General features: G+C 44.5%; 1 protein-coding gene across 8 annotated transcripts in view; it reads right to left on the bottom strand.

The window, feature by feature from the left end:
• SASH1 (SAM and SH3 domain containing 1) overlaps positions 1 to 23,095 on the bottom strand; it is a 567,447-nt gene that overhangs the window by 55,547 nt on the left and 488,805 nt on the right. For all 8 annotated transcript variants that reach the window (XM_075413749.1, XM_075413755.1, XM_075413752.1 and 5 more), the window contains 3 exons: positions 11,620 to 11,670; positions 11,449 to 11,498; positions 47 to 87 (listed from right to left, as the gene is read on the bottom strand). In XM_075413749.1, coding sequence (XP_075269864.1) covers positions 47 to 87; positions 11,449 to 11,498; positions 11,620 to 11,670 — 142 coding nt within the window. The remainder of the gene's footprint in view (positions 1 to 46; positions 88 to 11,448; positions 11,499 to 11,619; positions 11,671 to 23,095) is intronic.

The following is a 23,095-nucleotide window of genomic DNA, read 5'->3' as shown; positions in this document are numbered from 1 at the left end:
GTTTAAGAATTCCACAGGAGTATCAAATAAAATGAAATATACTGACCTACAGAGCCTTCTTCTGAACTTGATTTATGAATGGTGAGCCTAGGACAAAAAAAGAGGAATGGACTTATTGATGCAGGCTTCTCACATTTCATGGGAGCTGTCTGATTACAGTAAATTAAAGTTTCTAAACAATATATCATGAGCAGTTTTCTCTTCCCTTTTCTTCTCAACACAGCAAGTTGGAAACAAAAACTGAACCCACTGGTATGACCACAGTAACTGAGTTTCCCTCTTAAACACGCCTTTTGTGACCAGCATAGAAAAATAAATACTGACAGAAACTTATGGTTAAGGCAAAGGAGTCTATGGATCCTTCAGAAAAGCACATGCTTTCCGTTTGTAAAACCATAATTTGGCTGCCTTAGAAACTGTAGCACTGGGATGCTGGATTTGTTTAGCTGTATAGCAGTTTTTGGCCTATTTGGTATTTATGTGAAAACGCTTTATAAATATGCACTCATTAAACTTTCAGAAGCCACTGAGTGAGAGAGAGCAGTAGAGATTTAAGGACAAGGCGAACAAAGCTTGTCCAGACCCTACGAAGTGCAGCCAGAGATGACTGGAGACTACTGCTTCTTTCTCCCGAGCCCCTTCTGGGTGCTTTCCCACCAGCATACACTCCCTTCCTCAAAAGCTAGCTGGAGAGACTGACTTTAACAGAACACAGACTTTACAAACAACCCACTAAAACAGTAAGTAAACCTTTTCTCCTCGGTCATTATGTTCATTATACCAGTTTTCCATAATGGATTCCAACTCGGTGCCAACAGTTCGTTGTGGGATCTCTGATGAGACAACATCACCCTGCTTCACTGCATGTTTTTTTTCTGTCTGCATAAATGGAGCTAACAGAAATTACCCAATCTTGTGCTAGTCTTTGAAGCCTTGCTATGGGAATGCCTATTTAACCACGCTGCGCCAAGCCAGCGAAATGACTTCTGCCAGCTTCAACGGCTTCGCTGGAGGCTCCAAGCGCAAAGCCCTACTGCGGCGCCTTAGCCGAGCGCTCGGCCCCGCGACACCACGCAGCCCTGCCATGCAGGACGGAAACACGCGTGCCCCAGCACGCCGGAGCCCCGCGCTAACACACGCACGCCGTACTCTGGCGGCTGCCCGCAGGGTTAGCACAGGCTCCTTGCGATTTCTCGGACCCCCAGAAGAGGGCAACGAAGAGTTTTTGATCAATTCGGGAAACCGCTTGAAAGAGAATTTTAGTTCAAGCTGGTTCAGAATTTCGAAGATGTAAGCAATTACTGGCCAACGTTTTGGAAGCATGAAAACACGCTCATCAATTTGCAAAGACATCATTAAAGGGGAAACGAGACAGTATGAAGTTTCAGTTTCATTTAGTAATTCATCTAGACAAGGAGGGTTTGGCACAGCGAAGCTCTGAAATGTAGCCTTCTTTCAACCTCAGACTGACTAGAAATTTAATCCAGAACAAACTGCAAACTAACTGAAGCAGCCAAATTTCAGATTTGTAGCGCACCAGGCGGAGGGAGACATTCAGTGTTTTCCTTGCTGATGAAGTTTACCCTTGAAAGGGAAAAGCTAATGATATAGGCGATATGCCACCAAATCCTTAGTTTTTAAGAAGCCTGAATAACAAACGCAGGAGAAAAAACACACACCCTGTACTTTCTGGGTAAAAACTCCAGAAAAGCCAGTGTCAAAATTCAAAGAGACTTTCAACAGGACTACAATTCAATCCTGACTCTTAAAAGTTAAGTTGTCAGCGAGTATTTTTCTAAAAAAAGGAAATCAGATCAAAAGTATGTGGACTTGTATATGAAGAGAAGCAAGCAAAAAGACAGCCAAATTCTGTTGGAACCGACAGAATTAATCCACTACATGTTTTGCATCTGAGCATAGACCTCACCCATCAAGTAGTTATTCTATTTATCTTGATTTAAATTAGTATCCATGAAATGCACCAAATCACCGTCCTTGGAAGATGAAATCTGTTAATGACCAGAACCCTGCCTCACTAGTGAAATCCAGCCTCAAAGCGGAGAGGCAGTCTCTTGTGCTCTTCAGCCTCCAAATCCACTTTAATCCTCCTCTTCTCTCACGCAGTTGCCAACAACGATGCAAGTCAGTAGCAGGTGTAGTGGCAATGTTTGTGCTGTGGACATCTGTTCCCTGGGAGTCAGCCTGAGGCCACCAACTCGCCGCACACGGCCCTCCAAAGCAGGGGAAGAGCAGTAGGGGCAAACATCTCGCGCGCCTGAGCTAGAAGTGGTGAGGAGAAGAGTAGGATCCACAGCAAGCAGCCCACCTTCTCATTTATAACTGATTTAGGAACCATGCTGAGTTTCATCAGAGGACACAAATTCCAATTATCATTTCATGCATTCCCTAAAGAGGAAGCCTGCCATGCCTGGGCTGACCTCGAAAATGCTAACAACTGGTCTGAAGAGGTGGAAATGCCAGCAAAACTTACCGCACAGGGCCTGATAAGGCACTTGCGTTTTTGCTCTACCAGACAACTCCGACGCTCAAAGATCCTCAGTGAAATCAATCAAGCGTTTTACTTCCTAGACGTCTGGTGAAAAATTCCAGAGTACCTCAGAGTCGCTGTATGTTTGATTTGCCAATTACACTCCCTTACTCTGTTAAATCTGCAGCTCCTCTGTGAACGTGCACTGAAAGTGATTTGTGTTCCTCCATTCATAGACTGATAACTTGCACTGAAAGTTAATGATGCAGTGACACTTGGCAGAAGTTTCAGCACTGCGTGTCTGAAAGGGAGCCAAATGCCATTACTCCACCGTGGAGGCCTTCATTTTTGTTGTGGTCTGATGTACAACTTCATTAGCAAGCTTTCACAAGAAACGTACTTTGTCACAGCATATAGCAGAAGAAATGTATGGGTATGCGTTCAGACAAGAAGGAAGAAAAAAAGATTTACAGCCAGAGGGAAGGAGTACTTTCTTATCAAGGCATAATCTCTGGAAGTGGGCTGCAGAAGGGGTCAAAACTAATGCATTAATCTCCCAAATTCAAAGCCATCTCTAGGCTGATACTTCGGGCCTCTTGGAGCTAAACTGCTGAAATAAACAAAAGAGGGAAAACAAATAAAGGCACAATAGATAATCTGAAAATGGAGTTACTTTTGGGAGTAACCACGTATCACTCCCTTAGAGAGATAATGGGTTTCAGCAGAGTTTAGTAAATTACATCAGACCACTCAGTGATCAGCGACACAAAAATTAGTAGCAACAGCAAGAGTGGAGAACCTGGACTAGGAACAAGCTGATTAGAAAGACTGGCTTAACAGAAATGAATATACACTCCACACTAAAACGAGCAAGTACACAAACAGGACTGGCACAAAAGTCAGTCTGTCAAATGCTGGAGGTTCGCAAATGACAGGAGTACCTGGGGATACCAGCTGAAAAAGGATGACAGAGAAAAAACCAACAATCCTAAAAGGTGTCAGGATGGGAAATCCCAATGGCAGTACAAAGAATGAATATATATGGGAATAGCTGTACAATTGTCATTACTCCTGCTCAGGAACGACAAATTCAAACCAGCAGCAGTAAAGAGAAAAGTTGTTAGAATGGTCAGGGAACTAGACAGCTTATCTTACAAGAGAAATCTAGGAAAGTTTTGCCTGTTCAGTCTGTCAAAATTGAAAGTTGCAAGGACTAATTTGCTGCCTATTAATAAATCAGGCACAGGAACAAGCAGACATAAGTTGGAAAAAATTAGAAAAGAGGAGTTAACATTTCATAATCATTTAAACAAACTTCCCACAGTAGGTAGAGAAAGGGAGGGCAGGTTTAAAAACTAACTGCTTTTAAGAGGGTGCTTGAAAGATAGAGACCAGCTGTCTCTGACAACAAAGCACTGGACATGAGGACTGCCTCTGGAGGCAACTGTTGGCTCTTCTTTTGCAGCCTGTGGGTTTTGTATGAACAATGGCAAAGCCAGGCATCCAAAATGGTCTTTGACTGTACCCTTCCATAAAAGTGCCGCAGTGGTGATGACGTTGCTATACCTCAGCAATCCCTCCCTTTAATAAATTAGCCCTTGAATCCTGGAGATGGGCTCCAAAATGTGGAGTGCAAGGAAGAACCAATGCACACATTTGTGTTGCAAGCCAACTGAGACTGCACCTGATTATTAAGATGGGTTTTAACCAGCCTGCATCGAGCTACTAGGCTACAGATTTCCCTGTTAACTCTGGACTGATCCTGATCTCAGACAGAAAACGCTAGGGCTTATCTCGCATACAGAGCAGCTGATTACAAGAGACACGGCCATACGTGCCCCGAAATGTGAATGTGCTGGTACACCGCAGAACTGGGAAAACAAACAAATGACACCATGTGCTGCTTTCATCAATGTGCCTGTTGATTTTTGAAAGCTCATCATTCTCAGAACAGAACAAACATGGGAACTGAGAATGACAGGATTTCTGACGGGTTTTTGTTTCAACACTAAGTATTTTAAATGCAGATGTGCTTTAACACATGGCCGCATCTCATTTATGGACCATAAAATCTACAGGTGCATAGCATCATCTGATAACGAAACCACTACTGTTATGATCTTCAATAAACTGATAGTGGCCCTCTTATTCCTTCCCAACGACTATTTATAGCCCATTGAGGAAAATGCTTTGGATGGGATTTTCAATCTACATATATTACGCACATTCATAGCAGTGAATAAACTGATGCAAAAGCCCACGCTGGCTCTGCTGCAAAGCCATTTGGTTACCCGCGTGCATTAGAAATGGCCCAGTCACATAATTAGTATGAAAAACTGACAGACTTGTAACTGCTCCTGACTGAATACAAGATAATTTATCTAACCGGAGCTGGCACAGGGAAGAAAACGGGCCTTTGGTATTTTTATCAGATTTGCATGAACCTGAAGAGAAAGGCATGAACCTGAAGAGAAAGCAGGCCTGCAAGGCTCTGACCTTGCTGGCACCAGTGTGAGAAAGGGATCGAAAGCAAAGACATTTCATTCAATTATCTTCTCATTAGGTTTCCATAGCAATGGCTCTTTAAGCAGGTCAAAACTTTCTCAGTGGAAACAAACACTGAGCTGCTTGTGGGTCGTGCGTGCGTATGTGTATGTTCTACCATCACCGGCACAGAAGCCACCACGCTGGTCCCACGGGCTTGGTCCGGTGACTGGCAGCGGGCAGATGAAGCTACGCCATGTACTGCAAAACTGACCGGTGGGTCCCAGCCAGGAGGCAGATTGTTGCCAGCTAAAAACCCTTCGGCAGCAAAGAGCAGGGCCCAACGCACCCCGCGCGATGCACCCCCGTTCTGCCTGTTATTGCTCGCTACGTGCCGTGTCAACTAGCCGCGACAAGTCGGGATTTCCTGTGAAAGGCGTCCTTCATGCTTCCTCCTACAAAATTACCAGGCTTGAAATCTTCCAGCTGCTGAAAGGCGCACTGGTTTCCCTCCTCACGTGTCCCGGGCGGCGTTTGGCTAGCCTCTCGCTCCCATTGTGTGGGTTATTGTGGGAGTTTCCTGCCCTACTTCTCCTGAGGAGGCTGTTTAAAGGCAGCATGAATAATTTGGCATTGCCTAAATCAGGCCTCAAACAAGTGAAAACAGGGCTGAACACACTCACTGATTCTTTCTGATTCCTGCAAGCACAGGGCATTAAAAAAAAAAAAAAAGTATCTTCAATGCACATCTCAAGTACAGCAAGCTCTTACTTCTTTTTCTTGCTATATTCCTTTCCATTTTTAAACTACACATAAGGAAAAATTTATTCTGTTCATAACAAAGTGCAGCCTTTAGCATCCTCAGCTTGGGGGATTTGTTTGTTTTCTGCTTTGTTCTTCTCAGTTTCTGCCCCCTCTCTGCCTCACGTCCTCCGTCAGAGCCACGCTCCTGTTTCTTTGCAGATGAGCTTACAAATACCCCCCAAAGTTAATTTGGGCACCTTGATAAGTTGCCAGAATCAAACATGATGGAATTTAAGCTCCCCCATCTGTGACCTGGAGGGATGAGTTAATAACCTCCTGCATTCAAAGCCTGACCTGCAGTTTGGATGCTGCAGGGGAAGAGGATTAGGAAATCTAGTGTTAAAAACTACTGGCAAAGGCCAGTAGATCAGTGTACTAAAGGGGGCAGAATTGAGGCTTGCAGGAACCCTTTTGCAAAATGAAAGCTGTTTTTAAAGAGACTGCTGCTTTCACTGAAAATCACTGTGGAAGATGCGAACACTGAACTGCAGGCACTCTCCCAGCCTTAGGCTGATTTGGAGTTGAAGTTTATACCACAGAATGGTGACTGGCTTTACCATGGCACACTCACTGCAGAAAATCCTTAAACACAGATTCAGTCAATAGTTTCTCCTGCAGAGACAACAGCACGCAGACAGCAGCCGCCTGTGTTACGGCTTCACCGGCTGCCTGCTACCAACCTCAGAGAACGCCGTAAGGACCGAGCAGCCTACGACTCCTCCTCTGGCATTCCCAACAAGCCATCAGGGATCTGGCCAAACTGCACGAACTCTACGTGTGAGGGCCTCGGTTTAAGCTGTGCACCCTGCACCCGCAGTGAGGATGACGAGGACACTGGCTCTGGGGAGCAGCTGAAGCAGGGAGCTGAGGACGCAGCTGCTGGGGGCCAGCAGCTCCCCCAAGCCAGGGGAATGCGAAGCCCCCGAGCAATGCTGCCCTGTGCCACCTGCACCCCACACGCGCCTGCTCTTCCCCAGCACCTTCCGCCTGACAAGTCGGTTTCTGCTCTGCTCCCTGCTCTGGCAGAGTCTGGGATTTAGGTCCTGAGGATCACAGGGTTGAGAACGCCTGAACTGGACTGTGCCGCAGGCTGAGGAGTACAGCAGGATGAGCTGTGGCACTTGTGTCACATGAAGTCTGACCATTTACTTGGTCACGAGTGTACTTGAGTGGTACAGTTTAAAAAGAGCAAGTGACTCATGCAGGACGTGACAATTCCTAAGACCCACTGCCACGCGAAGGTGGCAAGAAAGCCTGTGAAACGCCAGACACAGCCACAACTGCTACCCCCTGTGTTGTTTTATGTCCTTCCTTTCTCTAGCAGCTGCAAAGAAAAAAAAAAATTAGTATATAGGAGTGACTGTACCTCATCCTATCTGCGAGCAGTGCTCTTGGGTCTCTCACCCACTTCCTTCTCTTTCCCGGCAGCGCTCTGACATGCCACACGTGAAACTTGCCCAGAGGCCGCTGGAGCGAACAGTGACAGCAAACAGATCTATTTCCCAAGGGGGAAAACACTCAACTTCCCCTCTGTAACATCCCCAGTTCTTCTAAAAACAGGATGAGAGTCAGGACGCAGAAGCTTGTGTTCAGGGGACTGGGTTTAACCTGGATTTCCTGGCAAACATGCAGAGCTCATCAGTCTGTCCTGCAGGCTTGAATGCTTGAAAATGGGAACAGGCTAAATGTTGGATTACATTGTTTTAAACATTCTGTTTACAATTCTGAGAAAACCCTGTTCGGTCCCCTGCCTGAGTAAACATCCTTGGGGTGTTGCCATCACTTGGAAATAATAGGGATTGTATATACAATACATCCCCGGATCAACATGGTATGGAGGCAAAGAAGCAATAGTAACTGCTGAGAACACATTTACAGCACATTTGTTACATTGATGATTCTCCTAGCAAAAAGCAGAAGTCAGTGTGTCTATACAGGATCGCTTGCAGTTCTGTGGATATTTTCATTTAAAATGAATAATATCACTGTTAGAGATGCTGTTGCCACTTTACTGCAGGCACACTGAGAATCTGCACAGTACGCTAGCACCACAACTGACAGCAAGCCTGTAGATTAAAAGACAGGAATCATGGAAAGGGCAGAGGGAAATGAAATTTATTATTAAGAGAAGAAAGCTACAAACATCTCCTTCGATGTTTTGCGTTAGTTGCTGAATATTATATGACTCGGAAGCCTGCCCAACTGTTTCAAACTTACAGAAGGAACTCCAGTATGGCCAAAAAATCAGAGCAATTGTGAGGCAAAGCACGAACAAGCATGACTTTGTTTTCTGTTGTTTACGGACAGCTTTTCAGGCCACATCAGTACCCTTGCTGTTATTCACACAAATCTCAAAGGCTTTTGCTACAGCAAATATTCTCCTCTGTCAGAATCAGTCGAATAAAAACCATCTGTGGGAGGGCATTTATAACGCACAGCGCAGGTTCACGTGTGCAGCTTTTTTTGTGGCCTCATCTAATTAACAGGAACAGCGCTGCCAGCAACAGAGGAAGGTAGGATCGCCCCAAATGCCTTTTGGAGGGATGACGACTTGAAGTGACAAGGGACTCGGCCTCCAGGCTCGTTTAACCCCTTTTGCCTCCCTCCAGGCACTACGGCTGCTCTCCCGTGCTACAGCTCATCATCCACCGAGACAGGTACTTGTTGAGCGACTTGCTGGACTGAGGGCACCGACTAATGTCATGCTGGCTTGGAACAGACCAGGCAGCAGAGCTAGCAAGACCTGAGGCAGGACTGAGCACACACTGCTTGTCCACATAAACAGGATTTTTTCCTACCACGCAGCACCAGGGCTAATCTGTTTCCAGCACAGTGTACAGTGGAGCCTGTCAGGCTCTCTCTTCAGCTGGGCACCGCAGAAAAGGAAAAACAAATCAGGTTAAAACAAACATAGCTTCTTCCAGACTCCCTCAAAGCCTCTTTCTGTCTGGAATCTCTCAACTCTGGCAAATTAAAAAACCATCCAGGTGTGTTGTTTTAAAACTTCAGACCTTGGCAGCATTAAGCTGCGGGCTGTGCAGGCTGCAGCGCTGGGCAAGGGAGCTACCACAAGCGACCACGTTCCAGCTGGCCACTTGCTCTCTCCTCCCCATCCCAGCACGGGTTTTTCCTTGGGTCTGCTTTTACTTTCTGAAGCGACCCACTCAGAACACCAGGCCAGAAACAACTCGCCTTGCCTCACCCTGGGAAAATGTTTGGATTTTCGCAGAAATACATCTTTTTGTTGGGCAAGCTTTTACTTGAGCTTTGGAAGAGTACTCACAACAACAGATTTGTGAGGTCCTGAAAATCTGGCTGGCTATTATGGGACAAATTTTTCCTTTTGAAACCCAAATCTCTTCACAAATATGAGAAACCAATACACATCTGCATCAAGTTTCAGGTTTGGCAAACTGGAGTCTCCTTACAACAAAAGACGTTTTGTAAAACGTTTCCCCCAGATCTTCCATGCAGCATGAAGGGGCCACAAAAGCAGTGTCTCCCAAAAGGGACAAGCTTTCCTGCCTCGTAGCATGCCCATGTAACAAATTCTGATGAAAGCCATAAACTAAACACCGAACCCAAAACACCATCTGGTGCCAACATGCCACCCTCCCCCGAAAAACATCACATTCAACATGTTAGTAGCAAGTAGAGACGTATCAGATGGACTTGAAGGGAAGGTCATTTCCCTGCAGATCAATTTTATAAACTCTGCCTCCCGGGAAGAGGCGTTCCCACATCAATTCGGCCCTCCAAGCTAGAGGGATGAAACGGGCATTGCTGCAGGAGGCTGTCACTAGTAGGCACAGGCCTGCATAATTTCAGGTTTGAATAATTTGTATAGAATTGAGTAGATATCATTTATTATTTTCAACACCTTGCCCAATTAGCGTGCATCACGCTGCCTTGTTTCTTATTGCGCAAATATTTGACACAACCTGCCCTGTGCCAGTTTCCTATATCTGATCAGGGTAATCATGTGCGCCCTTCAGCTCACAAATCCTCAAACACGACACTTCCATTCTTGAAAGGTCCACAAACATCTCAGGTCCCTTCCACCTGAACTAAAATAATGAGGTTAATTTCCATTCAGTGAGGTAAATGGGCTCTCTCAGAACAGAGTCACTCGGAAGATGTTTTTGTAGATGCTGCCTTCTCACTCAGTTATTTGTGGTACAACACCCACACAGAGACATATTTTAGGAAACTGGCTAGAACTTATAAGCAGAGTTTATTCCCAGTTGTATGCTGTCCTCCTGCGAGATCTTTATCTCATTATTACCTGAGGTGGGATGATGATATTTACTCATGGGGCAAATGCTTTGAGACTGAGAGAAAAGTATTATGTTTCTAGGATAACCTTGGAGGCTTACTTCCCAGATTACAGTTCTCAATGTTCCCATCCACTTGGCACTTCTGGTTTCATTACAAAGTTAGACAGGGAGGTATGCTGAAAGAAAAATTTTCTGTGCTTCAGTATCTGAAGCACCGCTTTTAAACTCTAAGCCTTCTAGGCTTTCTCTGTTAACAGCATGTAACATGGGGGCAATGATGGCACCCAAGGTAAAATTCACCTTATCTGTCTTAAGCTGTTTTGAAAATGAGCATCTACCTCAAGCAAACCACCACTGCTTTCTCTGTGAGTGATTAAGAGAGACAAGGCACCTCTAACAGACAATTTATCGCTTTCCAAGACCTTTAGCATGAATTTGCTTTCCCACAAGAAGTCCCTCAGCAGCTGTTCCCCAGCACAGCCCCGACTTCAACATGGCCAGCGCTCAGGCGAGCCCCTACCCTGCATCCAGCACAGCTCCCTCTGGGACCGACACGCCTTCTGCTGAACGAGCAAGGGTGGCAACTTCTTACAACCTTCCCATTACAGTCCAGTGTTGAATCACTAGGAGATACTCAAATGTGGGACTGTAAAACCTTAGGAAAGCACATCACATCACAACTGGATTCCATGTACTCCCTCTGAGCCAGTCCAGCTGGCACTGCCCCACGAAGTGCAGGCAATTGGAAATACAGTGTCAGTCATCTTCATGCACTGCTGCACGCCACCCTTCCCAGCAGGGATCCAAGATCTTGGGATCAAAAGGAAGGAGGTGCAGAAAACAAGCACACACATTGCAGCAGGAGGTGACAGTAAACAGAAACCCTCTGAGTCCTCACAGAGAGGTTTTTATTAAGGACTGCTAAAATTAAAGCTCCTTTTAACTTGGTTTTAAATACTTCACTCCCTTGGCACCTTCTTCAAAGCACAGTTACAAACCCAGGAGTGCACAGGAAAAGGAAAGTGGTTTAAGTTTGTATCTCTCCCTTCCCCTCTCCTATCTCTTCTTGGCTGCATGTAGGTCTAGTCACAGAAAGTTATTTTTCACACAGGTTTAATTTGCAGGGAACGTGAAATCAATAATGTTCCTCAAAAATGACTACCGGTTGTATTGGTGCATGCACACCCCAAGCGCTCGCAGAGAAGAGAAAAAGAAAATAATAAAAGGCCAAAAGAGAATGAGAGAAGGAACAGGTTCCAAAATGGGTTTCACTAACAGCAGCTGGATCCGAAATCTTGAAACACCAACACAATCTAAAACGAATTTACTCCAAGTAAAAAGGACATGCACCAAATTCCCCCTCCCTCTTTTCTCACCTCCTGTGCCTTCACTTACTTTCTTTCTGTGTCGGGTGTTGATGCGGTGCTGCTGAGACCAAGTGACTCCTGCAAGAGAATACACATAGCAGTCAGAGCAGACACGAGAGCAGCCTTTGCCCAATTTATGCAGAATATCAAATTAAAGAACAAACAAACAAAAATGGATGATCAAAATGAAAGTGCTAACCTCAATCTGGGATCGCAGCTGTAGAGATGTGGGGCTGGCATCAGGTTTCTCCTAAAACAGAACAGATGTCAGGTTAATGAAATATCCAAACACTAGAAAGGAGAAATCTGAAGGTGAGAAAAAGGGAAGAAGAAACAGAGTAACAGAACTGAGGACTACCTCAAAACCATTCAAGTGGGAAACATTAACCTCTCCAGAAGGAACCACTTTCAGGATAAATTCTGAAATACTCCAATAAAACAGCTAAGTCCATCCTTATCACTAGAGAATATAGGAGAAAGTCAAATTGCCAGACAGAAGTGAATCAAAACAAGAGAGTAATGTGTTATTTTCACTACATAATCACACAATCTGTTAGATAAGTTCACGTGCAATTTCCCAAAGTTTACCTTCAGGAAGAATACACAGGGAAAATCTGGCATTAAAAGAGCATTCTCTGAGCTAAGAATACCGAGATATTCAGCTACATTTCAGCAAGGTCTGTTTCTCGCACAGAAATCTGTCAACAGTCAGAATTCAAATCACCTTCCTTCAAACATCTAGGACATAACCATCTACTCCAGGACCCGGTCATCCAGGCTCCCTTTGCAGTCGATGGAGAGAGTCAGGAACTCTCCCGAACAACTCGCCCAACGGGTTTCAGCTGCCTCAAGTTAGATGAGGTGAGTCCCACTGGTGGTATCTAATTTAAGATTGCAAGCCAGCTGCCTAAAAGGCACATACTGTTAACACCGAGTCTAGCTGAAGTCAGTGGGAAAACTCCAATTAGAATAGAGGAAGAAATTACAGTTGTCAGTACTGAGAACTACACTTTGCTGGTAGATCTGCATGTGAAACCATGGGGGAACCTACTTATGGCTAGTTTATTCTCAGACAGTCCCGCCCCTCGTGAAGTTGCTGCAAAGTGAATACTGCAACCGAAAGGCCACCATAGCTGAGTAAGCGACCACAGTAGTATAAACGCTCCAAGAAAACACAAACGGATGCGGATTTATTTCCCAATACTGGAGGTCTTTTTGTTCACACATTCCTCAGCCTACTTGCAAATCTCTTATCTCCGTGAAATTGTACTTCCTATGCCCTTTGTTTACAGAAAGGGTGACAAAACATTCTGAAGATTTAATACATAAAAAGAAAACCAGACATAATTTTCTGGAAATACAGCCTTTTAATACTAAACAGGAAACTACCTCTGACTGCCACGAAGCAGTGCCCAGAAAGTCTGCAGGATCTAGAGGAGAGAGGAGCCTACTCTGCTGCCACATGACCGAGCTGGCTTGTGCTGCTGGCCATGGCAGCCGTGTGCCCGCTAGCAAGCAGGGCTGACACAGGGTCGTTGCCCATCTTGGGGATTTTGCCTGACTACGCGTAGTCTGCAGATCTGTTTCTGCTGATTTTACAGCACGGAAAGGGAACTGAAGTCCCTGAGTGGAAGTCGGCATGAGAAGGTGACCATGTTTGCTTACTGACAGCTCCAACAGGACTCCTCTAGTCAAGCAGAAGCTAGACCGAGCCCAGGGAAATTCCACAGATGTTCACAGATCAGGAAAGTGAAATTAGCTGTTTGGCACCCGGCATCCCTCTCTTCCTCCATTAGCTCTGTCAGAATGGAATCTGAGTAAGTTTTGCATCTGGTGAAGTCTGCAGGCATGCGGCTGTGAATCCTCCTCAGGCACTCTCCCACCCCCGCCTCGCCATCCGCAAGGAGGGAGGGAACGACCAGCCCCATGCTCTGAACTCTGCCCCTTCATGAACGCCCCATTTGTCCACACACTGCCACATGGGTGAAAAAGAGAGCACTGTATCAGCTATCCCATCTTAAAGTTTAAAACAGCCAGCCAGGAGAACCCACTGCATCCCCAATGCACCTTTAGATCCCAACTTTCTGACAATTCATCTGTTGCCTTAAAAAGCTACTTGCTGCATGTGTTTTTTTTAAATATATGCTATTTTCTGCAAACTATCATTTACAAGATGCTACGGGCGTTCCCAAGGCTTTATATAAGGCTTTTGCTTGGGCAGTTGCACGTGAACTTGTAGCCTGAGATTGCAATTAGATGGAAAGCTACTACTTTCAGCCTAAAACTATTCAGCTGAATAGCCAGCTGCATCCCATGTAACAAAATCCTAAAAAAGCTGACTGTATTTGCTTTCTTTTTTCTCATTTACTGTCAAGACCACCCTGTTAGAACAGGAGCCGTTTTATAGGATCAGGATGACTATGGAGGACAGAAGCAAGCACAACTCTCCTCTCCATCTTCTAAAGCTCTGCTTTGCAATGCTGGAATGCAAAACACCTGATAGTCCTGTACTGTTGTGCTTAATAAACCTACCTTTCCAGCAGAATTATATTTTTCCTATGGCTATTAGACAAGAAACCAAAGGAAAATAGTTAGAAAAATACTACTAAATACTTAGGAGAATACTACTCTCGACTGAACTTCTGGCATAGATATATAACACAGATCACAGAACTTTTCTCAGCCTCCAGCAATTCTATTTATTTAGGTTAAAAATCCATTAAACTTCACATTAAAATCCACAGGTTGTGTTGACTTTAATCCAGCAGGATCAGGGACTTTTTTTCTACCAAGGGCTAATGCTAGAAGGTTGAGTAAATGTTGTGCCACTGGCATACTCTCAGGCACGCTATAACATCTTCTCAAAAAATATTTTCAAAGATTAGTTTCATCAAAGTACATTTTTCACCCTGCTGAACCAGATCTTCGAAATCAAACAGAGGAGAGCTTGGCTTTATGAAAAAAGCCACTGCAGCAACAGACATCCCTAGCCTGCATTTCCAGGACTCTGGTCTCGACAAAGCAGGCGTCGGAGGTATCTTCTGTCCTAGCCATCGGCTGCCCCAGATAACCACCCTCCAACGTGGGCCCATAAAGCTCGTCTGAGGTGTACCAGACATTCACGCCACCTACACACTATGCAGCGTTGCTGCAAGAAACCCAATGATCTAAGAAAGTACCTGATCGAGGGCAGACTCCTTAAGCTACATGGTTAAATCCAGTGTTTCCCAAAAGTGTTTGATCTACTTGCACGGCCCCTGGATCTAAGTGGCCCTGCCTGAGTCACCCATCCTGTAGCCAGACACTGTTGGTGCGTATTACACACATCCCATACACTGTTTAATCACAGCAACTAAGATCTGTAGATCCTGGAGAAATTGGGATATTCATAAATTGTATCCAACCCCCAGGGAACACATAAGAAGAAGGGAAAATGGTGGCTTAGCACCAGCTTGTCCAGCTCCCCTCGAGGTCCAAGGTTAGCGCAGCACAGAATCTCAAATACTGACAATAAAGCCAGAGAGAGCTGTTAAAAATTAGTAATGCTAATATTCTGTAAAGCCCCCTGGTTTTAAACTAGGGATTCCTCCACCAAGCCACCTACAGCCAATGAAAAATAATCTCGACTTGCAAAAACATTTTGTTCTCCCAGCTTTAAGGCCATACTCTTACCAGCCCTACTTCCCTCCCTCCTCCTCCTCCACCCAAAGCCGAGGCCGCCAAGAGGCTGGCTGCCAGACAGGGCCCCGCATCCCGCAGAAGGGATGCTCCGCAGGCAGGCGTCGCGCTGCCCGGGTACCACCCGCCACCACCACCAGCCCCTCGGCACCCCGGCACTGCAGACAGCCACTGCGCAGCCGTGCCGGCGAGGCTCGGGGGCGCTGGGGCAGAAGGGCAAGTCGCCAAGGCGCTTTTTACAAACCTCTCCTTTTGAAAGAAAATGCGAGTTATAAGCTTAACAAGCAGGATTTGTGGCTTATGCTTCCAGCCTTAAGTTGTTCGCCTCAGGGCTCAAGAAAGAACCTTCCTTCACAGGTAGCTTTGCTGCTTACTTTGTACACTGTGTGATTTCTGTGATCACTTGGACGCATTTTATTTTCAAATTATTGCAGACGTCTAAATATGGTGATTTTGGTTTTATATACTACCTTCCTTATAAGGAAAATCTTGCAAACAGTTTTACAATCCTTTATGAGATAAGCCTGAAAAACACATATGGGAAGAAAGCACAAAGCACAAAATACACAGTGAAGAAGCTGGAAACCCATTTCCTGACTGGAACTGCAGGTTTTGAACTCATGAGGGAGTTCTCCTCCTGTGATAACTTCAGTCCAGTTTTTCTGTACGCAACATAACAGGTAAGGGACATTGCCTACCTGGAGGCGTTGCTGTTCTGCTCCTGAAATACACAAGGATGGCAGAGAAGAGCATCCGAAAGGAAACCTGGGCACCCAGGGTGGGGCTGACATGTTCTAGGGGGAATGCACATATTTTAATTACCTAAACATTAAGCTTCATCTCTGCTTCACGTCACCAGTTTAGGAAATTATATTCATTGAATGAATCCCTTCCAAATAGAAATTCATGAACCTCCTCACAGTTTCTGCTACAGGAGCTGTATCCATTTGAATTATGAATTTAAACACTCCTCTGCAGATCCCAAAACAGGATTAATCTCACTGTGCAGACAGCAGCTGTGCAAAGTGAGACCCAGGTGAGTGGTGGGAAAAATCAGTGACATAACCAGGAGAAAAGAAGATGGCTAAAATGCTCATAAATTTGTAAATAATTTTATGAAACCATTTCAGCAGGTGTAAATAAGGCACTCAGAGCAGGAAAGTTCTGTGAGAAAATTGTGCCAGTCTCTTTCCCCAAGCATTTTCCCTGTTTGCTCTGCAACGTGCACTGCATGTTCTAGTCTACCTTCTGAAATGATTTAACAAAGCTACATCTGACAGACAGACAGTGCACCGCAGGTCTCAGAGTTTGTTTTACTTTGAAAGCAATTATTCTGCCCGGAGTCCTTCAGCACACACCGTATTTCTGCCTCTGCAGAGGTTCTGGAGAAGGTGAAGGGGAGCCCCTGTGCAGAGACAGCACAGCTACGCAGGTGTGTAATGGGAAGTGCCTACAAGTCACTAGCTATGGGTGAACAGGTCAGAAGAGAGAAATAAAAATGACCTAGCCCTGTGGCAACCACCTCAGCAAGTATTTGAGTGAATTAAAACAGCTCAGTGAGTTTCCAGTGGTACAGATTAGTAAAAGTCCCATTTTGAGTCTCAAACTGCAACCTCTGTACCCTTCTCTTCGCCGTTTCAGCGACGAGTGAAGGCTTTCTGCTCCATTACCCTTGCACGTTAGAGCCAGAGCTGACACATGCTAAATGATAACATCCTCCAGCAGCAGCAAAACTCTGGATCAAGGAAATGAGCTATGCAGGAGGAATGCTTAAAAAAATGCGATTTCAAACTGTAAATATTTCTACGCATGAAGTAACAGCCCAAGTGTCTCAGTGCCTCGTACAGCAGTGCAGACATAGGTAAACACTTAGCTTAACCACTGATGAAATTCAGCTTCAGAGAGAACACGCTGCTACAGCACTCACATGCCTGCTTTTAGCATTAGGAAGGGAAGAAAAAAATCACGCCTCTCAGCTTGACACAAATGCTGGAATCCATCGAACGTAACACGTCACGGGGGGAAGCATTTGACACTCTCCTCTCTGCCAACAATAAAAACAGAAGGTTTTTTCGGTCCATCTCAAATACATTGCATTCAACACTAAGGCTGGAAGCCACAGGGGCCGAAAAACATTCCACGATGATTTTGAAAAGCATAATTCATTAGCAGTTTCAAAGAAACTGCAGCTTTTGTGAAGCCCTACAACAATCAGAAGCGAGGCAGTGCTAACTCATAAATCCACTTGCAACAAACGGAGGCTGAATCCAGTGAAATTACGGCACAAAGACAAAAAAACAATAGCAAAATCTTCAGAGAAAGGAAAGTCGATATGGGAACACAGAGTTCTGCAGCAGGGAAATCAAATACCTTCTGATCAATTTTCCAAACAAGATGAAGCAAGCCCAGATCTACGGTAGCTGTCTCTGTGCTAAAAACATATTAATATGAAGGCGTATCTATGCCATTGGGACACAGCAGGTCTTTGATTGATGTATTTTACACCCATTACCCAAACGGTAAAATAGTAAAGCGCTCTTGTGCTGGCATAACTGCATCTATACTAGAGCTCCTGCTGGTATTAAATACGACTGGTAAGAACTGCCATTTTTGACTAAAACCCCTAAGGTCTGTCAGCATCAACTTTTATTGTTCAGGTAAGGCCAAAAAGAAGTTTTGAGGGGCAAAATAACGATAGAAAATACAGTGACAGACGTGGGTTTCCAGGGAGGACCTGAAGACAGTGAAGATGTTCACGGCATTGGGAAGAGCTGTGATGTTTCAGAGGGATGGACAAAAAACCCCAAACGCAGCAAGAATGGTTAAATGTGAAGCTCGAGAGGGCTTGGGGAGTGACACAGGCGAGGGAGGAGGGAGGCAAAGCCCAGCTGTGCACTGCCCAGAGCACGGGGCCCTTCTGGTGCAGGAGCCGACGATGGGCCCAGGGAAGGGCTGCTGCTTCCCCGAGGGAGACAGTTTTGGCATGTGGGAAAACAACACAGGGAGGGGAGAAAATAAATGAATAAACAAAGAATTGTTGGTTACAACATACTTTGGAGTCAGAACAGCCTGGTCAGCCAAGCACAGACCCCCTCGCCCAGTGGCTGGCCTTCCGGCAAGGAGGACTACGGCTGCATGCGGTTTCCTTGGCCTCTGTCACCACCTGAACCAATATCCTCAAATAATTAGGCAGTCAGCATCTCTGTGAACCACATAACCCCCACCTTGCTCTCCTGTAACCACGGGGCCAGGAATGTAGAGTGGTTTTGAAGTGAAACACTCACAGCATCACTGATAAGAACTATCATAAGCAGCTCCTCGCCCCAAAAGACATGGCTGAATACGACAATCTTCTTTCTGAATAGTGACGGTCCTGATCTGTTTTTATGTGCTCTTCAAATTCAGAGTACCTGTTCCTTGGGGTCAGTGATGTTCTCCATTTCCCTCTGTGAAACACTTCTCAGGTCTTACCGATTTTTCTTTTTCAGGTACACAAAGCTGCACTACATTTATGTTAAACTTATTTGCAGTTTTCTCAGTTTCTCTTCAATACTTTCAAGATCAATAAAAGCTATATTTTCTTTTTGAAAACAGTCAAGGAAAGAGAAGGGGAAGCCCACGCTAAGACCAATGACTCCAGAAAACATCTACAGCCATGCCATAAATCCTTTCAAACAGATTTACCGTGGAAACACAGGCTAACAACAGGTCCACTGTATGTTGTATTTGTATTGACACTGTATTTGTGCACCTCCAAGCCACTATTCATCCCTCCAGCACATGAAATTTCAGATGATTTATACTGCAAATGAATAGAAGCTTTTGTGCTGAATGAATCAATATGCTCAAGGCTCAGGGATTCTTGTGAAATGGGTCGTTACTGTAATACTGATGAATTTTTACAAGTACACTTCCTTTCACATCACCATTTATAGTTCTAGCTAACATTTAAAAACTCTACGTTGTTTTCACTTCATGCTGTGCCAAACAAAAAGCTACCAATGAATTATTCAGAAGTTTTACAGCAGAAAACACAAACTACAGTTGACTTCGAGTTACTAAGGCCTTAAAAACCCTGGTGAAATTCAGGAACAGACAAATCAGAAGAAAGCACTACTCATTAAGAAATCCACAAATAAGTTTTTTTTGTATTACCACAGATGCATGGGGTACCAGCAATGAAGTCCCTCATTTCAGGGAGAAAAAAAAAAAACCAAAACAAACCCCACTCTGTATTATTTTCATTCTGGGAAAGCAGTGGTTTGTTTTACTTTGTTAAAAAGAAGACAGATAAAAAAAGTTAGAAAAGTTATCTAGTGGAAAACAAAGGATATTTTAGCTTAAAACTTTCCCTCACTTTTTTTTTTTAAATTTATGTCAAGCTGATAAACTGCAATGCATTTTGTGTCAGAAACTTCCATCATTACAGTCACTGTAACGCACAGGTTGGCTACAGCAGTAAAATGAGACAGTTCTCCCCACCTCATTTACTGGACACACCTCACATTCCAGAGACTCAAACCAAAAACCAAATACATCTGAAAATGATCTGTCTGTTTCTTTCGGTCTTCTAGCTGTGGTGGGCAAAATAAAAATTCAGAACCTGATAGCATCATGGGCAGTGGAAGAAAAGCACCAGTTCATGAGAAATCTGGCACTACCCTTGTTTCTACAGCTGCTGCCCTTTGGGCTGCCTGTTGCTGCAACCAGGCCGTGCTCTTCAGAGCTTATGACCTCCTCTTGGCTTCATGCGTCACTGGGAAAAATCTGCACCTATATACAAGCTTCCAGTTTCAAAAAGTCTGTATGTATAGGGGTGCATACACCTTCTCTGTGTTTTCTTTCAAGCGTGAAATCGAACTTTTCAGAACAGGATGAAAATCTTTAATTAATCTACCAGATTTAAGACTTTCTCACACCCAGCACAGAACTACTGAAAGTTTTAGTGCTACTGCTCAGGAAATGGATTTTTCTTTTTAATTTTTAGAGAAGTGAAAGAATCCAGTAGAAAACAGCAAAAAGAGGCAACAGAGCCATGTAACAGAGAGTTCAGCTGAGCCAGGACTTGAGCCACATTATCCCACATCCTCAACAAGCAGTCTTACCACGAGGCTATGTCTACATGCACATTTACTGGTATTTTCATCTTTCCATGAAGAAATTCAAACAGCCTCCTGTCGCACCCTTTCATGCAAAAAGAATTAGGTCAAAACTTTGAATATTTGGGCAAAACAGACTCTTGCTTTCCAATTGACAGTGAAACTGTATCTCTTTCTTCCTCTTTCAGAGGTTAAAAACATCAGTGGCTGCAACCTCAAAAATCCTGAGCTCAGGTCTTCATCGGCAGAAAACCTTGCAACCCTAGCTTTCAATCCATCCATTCTCAGTGGTTTAGACTTGGTAGGCCTTTTCTGCTGTTTTGCACTTTCAGTTTAATGTTTTTAATCCAGTTTAATTTCCCCTTAGTGACTCCAATGCTTATTATCTCATGAGAAGCCCCCAGCTGGCAAGCCGTAACAACACGGGATACGCTGTGTATTTCATCACTTCAGCAGGAAGGGCTGATGAGGTCTGAGCCCCATTTCAGCCACTCTGACTGTGGAAACAGCAGGAATACAGATGAGAAAAGGTTTTGAAAAACCCTTCTATCAGACAAACTTGTGCCAGCATATGGAGAACTTACTCTTTGCTAACATTTGTTATTATAATAAACTCAGAAGAAACAGTTGCTTTCAGGACTCTTTTTAAGAAGACACACTGGAAGCAGGAAAGCAACCGGTCATACTGGGAAAAGTTTTTACGTACTTTTTGCTTTAAATGTGACTTTTATAACCGTTTAAAAAGCAGAATCAACCTTTAACTTGAAATCAATCTGGTTTTGTTTACTATGTAGGTATGCGAAACTGAACACCTGAAAAATAAGATGGATACTATGAATTCATTCCCTAGAGCTAGGCTCTCAACTGCTTGCTCTCAACCTGCATAAACGCACTCCAGGAATGTGAGGGGGTGAGGGAAGAGAGGCAGGGGTGGATAGCTGGATGCTAACTTCAAAGTCTCCTAGAAAGTGAGGGAGAAATTAACTTCTTGAACAAGAGAACTGAAAACAAATTAACCATATTAATGCAGAAAAGGATTAGCCCACAAATTGCTGGTGTGTATTTATACATCCTCCCTGCTGTAAAAACTGCCTTTGATACAGAGACTTCTAAATTAGCCGTTCTCTCTTTTACCTTTGAAATTGAAGCCTATATCTGATGGATGCTTTGGGCCAGATCCTTATTTATTTAAGTCTTCATCGCTGTCCATCACATGATGATTATCATCAAACTGAATTTCAAATCAACTCTGATGTATCGTATCTTTTAGGCCCAAAGACGACATGCAAGGTTGTCCCCATCAGAGGGAAAAATTATTATTGAAGGCCGTTATAGAATGTGGCACAATTCAGTGTATTTACAAAACAGATGCACAGCATCCTTGTTCGATAATAGTAAGAAGTAATTATTGCCTTCTACACATTCATGACAGAAATCTGTATCCACGCAACTATTGATAGAAATATTGTTCATTTTCAATTTAAATTTGAAGTAAGAATGTACTAGAAGCTCTTATGCCGTAGATGGAGTACTTAATAGTAAGGACCCGTTGGTGGTGCAGCAAATGGAAGCGGGACTCAGTAAGTTTTGCTTTGAAGGGTAATGGTGCGACAGCAACACCTGACAGCTCCGATACTAATCAGCACAACTGCTGGTAAGGAGTTAAATTAAAGGCTTCAATCATGCCATCAACAGTTCCTGCTCTTGGGCCGGGCTCCAGCCAGTTCTGGCAAAGCTCAGCTCTTCTGCTAAAAAGATGCAAGTGGTCTCCTGCCACATAACCAGCACTTGGGACAGAAGGCAAGTTTTGCCCTGGCACACCGCCCAGACAGCAGAAAAGTGGTTAATACAGCTTTCAGTGATTCTTAAAGGGCATCAAATCTGAATTTTGAGCATCTGTCAAACAGCTGTAAAACGTTTATCCTTTCCTTTGTTCAAAGCAGAAGGCAGGGAGATTTTCCCCAGGAGAGGACAGCGGGGACTAGAACCCTCTCCCCCAGGGCCATGGCAGCCTCCTAGTGAGATCAGATCAGGCTTGTGCGATCCCCAGGGCTGACTCCCGCTACCTCTGTCGCGCTTTCAGGCTGGCGCAGAACACCGCCGCAAAATTTTGCTTTGCCTGGTGGTGTTTCTATGCAGTATGGCAATTATCCCATCACAGACCGAGTCAGGGTCTTTTCCGAATAAACGGCTAGTGACTGAACGATGAACAAACCTAACACCAAGAACGTCTGTGGAGAAAAAATAATTAGGGCATTGTTACGTGCTGCTTACAGAGAAAGCGTTTGAACCTCAAATAGCCGTCCTTCAGTAATCACAGAAAACTCAGACCTGTGGAATCTGCAAAAAAAGCTGCCACCGCTGCTCCAAGCAAATCATGTGCAATCATCATCCACAACTATTCATCAGAGAATTAAGAGTGCTCCAGCAAAGCCTTACAAATGATTCTCTCATGTAACATTTTCTCCCTGAGCAGTCAGACTACATACTCACAATTCAGCTGCTTAGACCATTTTATTCCTGAAGTGGCAACTACAATGAGCTTCTTCCCAGGTTCCACTTGCGACTCCAGCCTTTCCCTGCACCAGGCTGTGGACTTGACTTTAAGGACGCACAGAATGGGCAATGCAGAAACAAGTGAAGCACGAGTGCAGAGCAGACTTGCACTCCAAGAGCCACCTGCAGTTTTTCAGTGACGCAGTGCGTACCAAGCAGCACATACACTTCATTCCAGCAGAGCCCATACAGCATTGTGCTCCCTCACGCACCTTCTTACCCTATCCACTCAGCATTGTATTTTACTATTAAGGAGTATTGCAGTCACAGTTAATCAACTTATGGCATTAAAAATGCTGGCAACATCACTTTGTGTTTTTATAACTTGTCTTCCAAACATAC

Source organism: Opisthocomus hoazin, chromosome 2 (assembly GCF_030867145.1).
Source record: "Opisthocomus hoazin isolate bOpiHoa1 chromosome 2, bOpiHoa1.hap1, whole genome shotgun sequence".
Classification (NCBI taxonomy): domain Eukaryota; kingdom Metazoa; phylum Chordata; class Aves; order Opisthocomiformes; family Opisthocomidae; genus Opisthocomus; species Opisthocomus hoazin.
The sequence above is the reverse complement of the archived record's forward strand: the minus strand, read 5'-3'. Positions and strand labels throughout refer to the sequence as shown.